We start from the raw sequence: 8,158 nt of genomic DNA, 5'->3' as shown, positions 1-8,158 counted from the left end.
TTTGTGACCCTAGACAGATACATTTTTTTAAATGTAACATATGTATTCATTTTAAACAGGACCATGTACATTTATAGAAAAAATACTGACAATCTGTTATTATTTATTTGTTAAATACTTTTTTTGTTACTTTCTTGTAGTATGGCAATAGTGGGTAATAGAATTAAAGAAAAAATTTTCAATGGACACTTTTGCAAATGTAAATAATACTTGGGCAAGTCTTTTTATCGTGTACCAGAAAATTGGACAAAAGTTTCTGAAACTGACAAACACTTTTTAATTTTCAAAATGCTCTAAATTTTTTAATTTTTGGTTGGAAATATCTGCATAACGAACTTAACCTTCATTTTGGGTAGCTTAAGAAGTGTATTAAAGGCTGACTCGATTGGCCCTTTTTTCAAATACACTAGAAAATTCCGAAAAATTAAATCAACGAAACTGCGCCAGTTTTTCTGAAAATATTCAGTCAATTTTTCCAAAAACACCAACTTTCTTGTTGCTTAAATATTTTTGCAAAATGTGTACTTACGATGAGGAAGAAATCATGTCATTTCAATGCATGCTGATTTTAGATTTGTTTCGCAGTTAAAATGAAGATACTAAATTTTAGCATTTTGACACGTCTAATCTAATCTGATATCTTGCAGGGGCAGCAAAGGCGATAGCAATGGAGGTGAATGTTCTACTTTTACAAGCCGGTAATTACGAGAGTTCAAAATTAGTTTCTTGAGCAGAACTTTAAAATCAGGATAAATTTATAAAATAGTACTCAGTAATACTTATACAAAATTCATACTTTATCTTAAATATCACGTGAAGGATGCAATATAATGCACTCGCTAAATCTAAATCAGGTAAAATTTAACTAATTCGATCAGTAAACTCAATTTTGATTGAAAAATTAGTTACTTTTAAGGTTTTGCCAAATAAATTAGTCAACGGGACACTTTTTGTACCTTGCCAATTGAATTAGTCAAAAAATGTCAAATTTTTATTAGTCATTTCTAAGAACCGACCAATTAATTAGTGAATTTCTCAGCATAACCACTGTCAAGTAGTTGACGCAAAAAAATAGAAGATTATTTTGTTACTCAAACAGACTTTCAAGAATGCGCGAGAGACTGGATTTTAAAAGAAGATACTGGCTATCACGGAAGTTCACGAGAAGTACCCCGGACTTTTCGATCAAAACGGAGAAATAGTGAGTTTATAATAAATGTATATGAGAAACTCGCTTCAGTTTTTTATATTGCAACAGGGATTGCAGTTATTCACCTGCTTCATTTTAGGAAAAATAGAGAATATTTACGTTTGAAAAAGGGTGTCTAGTTTGCATTTTTGTTATTTAATTAGTAGTTCTTTTTTTTTGCTGTGATAAGGGCCAGGCATTACAAATAAATCTCATCGTGCAATTTAAAAAACGATTTCAAGTGATGGCTTGGAAATAAAAATTTGCGTTACGAACATTTGCGTCTCTTTGAAAGCGTTCGATTTTTGACTAATCAATAATTAAATTTTGTCTAGCCAATTGATAGATTTTTTATTAACGACTTATTAGTTTCGTCACCGTCCGCTATGGCGACCAGTGTCGCGCCACGTCTAGCGTTTGACTAATTCAATTGGTTAGACGAAAGTAACCAATTCAATTAGTTATTTTTAACCAATTATCAATTACTGAATTCTCGCTTCTACAAATAGTCAAATTTGACTGCTAATTAGTTAAATTTTAATCATTCAGATTTAGCGAAGAGTTCAGAGTTACAGAATCTTTAAAATTAAAAAACTTAATCACAAATCAAAGCTTTAAGTCAAAAAACGCTCGCTTTAAAAAAAGTCGGTAGAAGAAAAACGTTGATTTTTATAAGCCTAACAAGATTATTATAATAACTTCTTGGATTATCTTGAAAAATCAGATATTCAAATTTTGAGCGCAGACAAAATAATAAAAAATTCAATTTTGTAGTCAAACTATGAAAGATAAAAAAAAGATGAATGAACAACAATTGTGATACCAAAAAATGTCTACAAATTTTTTAGTAATCACTTCTTAATTGGACGCGGAGCTTTTATTTTATTCGTGAAAAATAACATGGAAAATGAGAACAATTAAATTTCTGAAAAAACGACGTAAGTTAAAAACCAAAATTATGCTCCTCAAACACATCTACAAACTTTTTATGAATCACTTTTTCACTAGAACATTCGAATTTCGAATCAAACGATGCAGAACCCGAAAAAAGTCTTAAAAAGAAATTATGGAGCTTTTGAAAAGTCCTAAAAAATTTCTTTCAACAATGTTTTAATAGGTCTCGTTATTTTGGTTTCATTTATCAAAAGTACTATGTAGAAAATTGAAAATTCAAATTTTGAGCCAATGAACGACAAAAAATATGCGGAAAAGTTTTTGGAGGAATTTCAGATTTTTTATCCATGAAAATGAGAACAAAAATCCTATTTGTAGCATAACAACGCGAGATGGGGAAGAATGTCTGAAAAAATGATTGCAGTATTTTATTGTCAGGTAATTCAGAAAATATAGCTTCACAAATTTTTGTCAAACATCGAACGCGCAGTGCGAGTGTTACAATATTAATATGTACCGCAAAGCCTGAAAGGCTTTGAGTAACCTAATCTTAAACTATACACATTTAATAAAAGTGTAAAGCATAAATATGCGAGAGCAAAGCGCGAAATCTTACAGATGCGCGCGCTAGGCGCCCTCAAACTTATGAGCGTTGCGTACTTTTTACAAAAATTCAATTTTTTGTTTTTAATGTTATTTTTCACGATTTTCTTGGCAAATAACTTTTGTGTGTTGGTTTTCTGTGTAGATTGTTTCATTTGCAAAAACTCGTAGGGATATACATACATACGTAATACATCATGATACATACATAATATCAGCCAGTCATACAGACGGAGACCTTAGTTAAAAGCTGTTTCACGGGTTCAGACGGTCTCAAAACATGTACATCTGTTAAGTAACATATTTCAACAGCGACCAATTCTGTGATTTGAAGTTGCACGAAATTTCGAATTTATTTCAATAGCAACTTTTGTAAGGATTTTCTTTCAAGATAATTTGTTGTCAGTGCTTCCAAGGAGTCCCCATAAAGTCGTTTTTTTTTGTTTTTTAACACTATTTACTTAACAAATTCACCCCTTAAAGCATTTTTTTCAACGGATGTAAAAATCTCTGACAGTTGTTTAAATGACAACAATTATACCGGAAAGTGTTTTGTTATTGAAAAGAGTTTTACTATAGACACCCCATTTTTTAAATATTATATATGTTGTAACTCTCTTACTATTGAAGAAAGTGTATTGGTAATATGGGTCAGTTAATTCGATTCAATCAAGGAATCTTGTATATGCTTGAATTTAAAAATGTTAGCTTGATTTTTAGCATCAGACTATTCTTAAGTATCTCAATAGGGTTGTTTCGCGTTTTTATATAAAATAATTTTTTAATACATAATTTTAATCTGAATCGAAGGTGCGTTATAATTTTTTTTCTTTTGTGTCGTTCAGGAGAAAAAAATTGTTAAAAATTGAAGGCGTAAAACACTTATTCAAATTGTTGCGCGTGGGTGTCACGTGACTCAGAGGCTCTTATTATTATCTATCTATGTGACGATGTGAAACTAATGATAAAGAGGTTAGGTCACAGTCTTCTGTCAATTCTCACTATTTTGATTTAATAGCTTTATTTGTTAAAGTTTATGTGAGAAAAAAAGTTCTCCTGTTGTAATATTTGGTTTAAGAGTCCGTAGTATGTTGCAGAAAAACAATAAGTGCAATTATTAACACATTTTAAAATCGTACATATTTACGAATTGTTCAGTACACATGACTACATTTAAATACTTTTTCAATGAATTCTGTTTATGAAAGTAATTGTTTTAAATGCTTTTATAATGTTTATAATGTTTTTAAACAATATTTTGCGACTTCTATTTTCGATGTGCATATAACCAAAAGAAAATATCGGCACATAAAAAGATATTTGAGAATCACTGATATGTGAGCTGTGATTGGTGGAAAATCTGACCCCTTTGACGTCAAAGGGGCCCTCCAATCGACATCGTGATAGAAAATTCATATTTCAACATTAAATCAAAAATAGTAAAAAATATTTATAACATATTTTATGGGCGTTTTTATAATTAGATTTTTATATACTATAAGATCCATTTATTGGAAAATAATATCCGACCTTGGAAACAACCCTATTTCTAGTGTTAAGTTGACACTCTGAACTTGAAATTGAAAGTATGCTGTCCAAAAGGTGTTAAGGAATATTTTGGTAACTTTACAGGAGAGCGAATAAACATTTTGTAACATTACAGTCACAACGTCAAGAGAAAACAAAAGTGCACTCGCGAGTTAAAGTATTGCTCACTTGAGTTCAAAAAAGTTTGATCAGAAAAAGTTAGCCAGTTTAGAGAATGTAGATGTGGAAGTTAACAATCTGAAACTGACACTATCCTAAAATTGAAGCGGGCACGAATGCGGATTGAGATAAGAAATTCAATTTTGAGTTTAAAAAAAGAAAAACATGCTACCGAGATATTGAGCTTGTGAATATGATTAAATAAATTTTGAATGTAAAAACATTAACCGCAGTTCCAAGAAAATCGGTCTGACATAGCGATTAAAAGTAGAATAGCTGATTTTTCACGAAAATAAAAATATACCGTTGAGGTATGGGGATGCTGGATGAGAATTAACCATTTTTTACCCAAAAGAGTCATTCAGTTCGGAGGAAATTAAATTTGTGTGTGACGGTGCAAGGTGCATTAGACTATTTTACATTTTATTGGTGAATAAAAAACAAACTAGTTACATCACAAAAATTTTGTAATGAAAAAAAAAACAATTTGAAGTTTTCAAGTTGTAGGTTAGGACGGTACTAGTATTTTATGTTAAAAATTTTATTATTTTATTTTAATTATTAATAATAGCTTAAGAAAAGAAAAATTACTGGTAAAAGGTCAGTAAATTACAAACATTGAAAGAATACGCTGCTAAGCGCATGTCCGTTGACATGTTGCGGCATACCAACTTTTTATTACTATAATAAAAAATTCGCTTTCGAGCAAATTCTTTTAACAGGATGCGTAATTGCTTTTTATCTGATTTTTGGGCCTACAAATCGATTTTCTTTCAAATATCCCTTAGCACCTTTTGGAGTGCCGACCTTCAAATATTCATAACTTTTATGATTTATGCCGCCATACTGCCAAATCTTGCCCAGGGACATCTCCACGTGAAAATACCTAATGGTGGGAGGACATTCCAGGGTCAGGAAACTGCATTGGAAGTCTGAAATGACGGTCCTCTAATGTAACATATGGCATTTACCGCTCCTGCTGGAGATCTAAGCAAGCAAAATAACCCGGGCAAATTTTCAATCATGCGTGCGTGATCCGAGAGAGTTTATAAAATTATATTTTAAGAATTGTGTGCGACTGGGAATTAAGGCAGATTTTTATCCTCAATTTGACCAATTTTTTTATTATATTTTTTTCCTCTCTAGTTAAGTTTTATATTATAAAAGAGAATCTTCGAGAGAAAGTGTGAAAATAAAAGCTTCGCGTTTCGCCTCAGGCCTAAGTATTTGGGACTGCGTTGCGAGGACCCCCAGCTTACGAGAATCTGTAAGTCCACGTGGAGTAGATGCGCACGCACCTTGTACGCCCCTTGGGGTCCTACTACCCCGTACTCGGACTTTTAACATAATGGACTTTAACATAATGGAAATGCAAAGAGGTCAAAATAGGCTAAAGCATAATAAAAATGAAAATAATTAAAATTATGATTTAACATAATGGAAATGCAACGAGTTCAAAATAGGTTAAAGCATAATAAAAATGAAACGGATTGAAATTATGCTTTAACATAATGGAAATGCAAAGAGGTCAAAAAAAGTTAAGCATAATAAAAATGAACTAGAGTGCTAATAATATATAAAGAATTAAAATTACGCTTTAGCATGCGGGAAATAAATGTGTATTAAAATTAGAAAGCATAAAAAAAAGTGGTGTCATATTAAATATTGGAAAATTAACTAATTCTTTTTAACATTCCAACATAACAATAATCAAGCGATTTAAAATTATACCCAGGTATGTAAATAATTGTTAACTGCTAGACATCATATTAATGTTCCGTAAAGAAAATAAGCTGAATTCTTTTAGATTTTCGTAAAGCATGACAGTAATTGTATCGAAATTAGATGATAACAATTTGAGCACTTGTTATACGAAAAGAAATATTATTATGTTAAAGCACTTAAAGCATAAAATAAATGAAGTAAATTTATGTTTAGACATAATAATAATGACCATGATTCTCCTATCCTCTCCATGCATTCACAATTTATCTGCTCATTAACCTTAATTTTAATTCATTTTTTTTATGTCAAGACATAAAAAGAATGCTTTCAAAAAATGTATGAATAGACGAGTTGCATTTCTTTTCTGTTCTTCATCATGGATCCTATTTAAAAGTAAAACGGCTTGACATACACTTCCTTAATACTCTGCCCATTAACACACCTCAAATCTCACTGCAATTTACCCAGTTCAGCAACACACATTCACTGCTATCAAACACTTTCACGCCGGAAACAAAAGTCATTATTTAATTCAAAAGATGGAACTCAAAAATAGAAACCCCGTGTTTCACGAAATAGGTGGATTATTCACCAAAAGAGATTACTTCTTAAGCCAGAATTCAGTAATAAAATTTCAAAAATAAAAAGCGAATTTTTATTTCAATATATGAAACTATCTGTCTAATTAAAAAGAATTTGTACAAAATAGTTGGATTTGTAATTAAGAGGTATTAATTAAAAGGGATTAATTCGAATTTTGTTCTGAAAAATGTGAGCAAAAACACATTTTTTCTACAAATGTTTATTGTTTCATTACTAAGAAAGTGTCGAAAGTGTCAAATCCGACCAATCGCGCCTCTGAAAAAAATTAGTGTGAAACCGTCTCGTTGCATTTGAGGGGCATATTTGGTCAGAATTTATCCACGTGCGCACATAGGAATTTTGATTTTCGTTCTTCTTCCTTTCTTCCTCTAGACAATACCTTTAATAATACCACATTTTATTAATTCAATTTCAAAATCTCACATTTTATTAATTTTACTTCAAAATGGACAGTATAAGTGGATTGACATGATTGTAGGGGCACGTTTCGTCGGATTGAATACTTTTTTGGTGTGAAACAATAATTTTTAACTTTTTTTTTATACCTCGCGAATGTTGTGTGTCGAAATTAAAATGAAAAAAAAACAGTTAAATACATATTTTTTTAATAGAAAATTAACATTTGTAGAAGAAAATTTGTTTTTGCTCTCATTTTTTTAGGGCAAAATGGAAAACCCGAAAGTAAGAATGTGTTTTATAAACATTTTTCTACATTTCCGGTAAGAAGGCTTGCAAGGAATAGAATACTTTTCAATTCCTTTTAATTTAGCAAATTTCGCTAACTTTATTTACTGTTTTTCGAAAAATAGTTAGGTAAAAAACTTTTTAAAAAATAGCATCGGTAATTTTTCGATGTAAGAATTAATTTCCACACAGAAGGTTCTGGTGAAAAATAATGTTTTGAGTTTTTTTCAATTGATAATATTTGAATAAGGCGAACATTCTACGATAAAGAGATGTATTCTTGTATGAAATCCTACTAGATCGGATTTAATTTCCCGGGCTTATATTGGAATTCGTATTCATAATCCCTTAACTGCAATCGCAACATAATCTGGCTCAGTCCTGGATCCTTTACCAAGTTTATCCATTTTAAGGGCTCATGATCGCTACCCAATATAAATTCTTTTCCATAAATATAGGATCAGTATTGTTGAACTTCATATAAAACTGCGAGGCAGTCTTTTTTAGTGGTAATAATAAGTTATGGGAAGATGTATATTGTCTTTTTCTTAGCTTAACATAGCTCCGACTGTATATCCTGATGCGTCAGTGGTTATGGTGAAAGTTTTTTGACAATCTGGGTATTGCAATATAGTTCTAATATAATTTTACTTATATACAGTCTGTCAAGTTAAAGCGTGGGTGGCTTTACTCGCAGTCGGTAAGGTGTATCGACATGATTTTGGTTTCAAAATATTAAGAAGAGCTCCCTCT

General features: G+C 30.9%; 1 protein-coding gene across 1 annotated transcript in view; it reads left to right on the top strand.

Annotated features, from left to right (window-relative positions):
* Nucleotides 1-651: 651 nt before the first annotated feature.
* LOC117180040 overlaps nucleotides 652-8,158 on the top strand; it is a 20,479-nt gene continuing 12,972 nt past the window's right edge. Inside the window, exons 1-2 of the mRNA XM_033372337.1 lie at nucleotides 652-698; nucleotides 1,100-1,201. Of these exons, the coding sequence (XP_033228228.1) occupies nucleotides 668-698; nucleotides 1,100-1,201 (133 nt within the window). The 5' untranslated portion in view covers nucleotides 652-667. The remainder of the gene's footprint in view (nucleotides 699-1,099; nucleotides 1,202-8,158) is intronic.

This window comes from Belonocnema kinseyi, chromosome 9 (assembly GCF_010883055.1).
Source record: "Belonocnema kinseyi isolate 2016_QV_RU_SX_M_011 chromosome 9, B_treatae_v1, whole genome shotgun sequence".
Classification (NCBI taxonomy): Eukaryota; Metazoa; Arthropoda; class Insecta; order Hymenoptera; family Cynipidae; genus Belonocnema; species Belonocnema kinseyi.
This window is presented reverse-complemented; position numbering and strand designations above follow the sequence as displayed.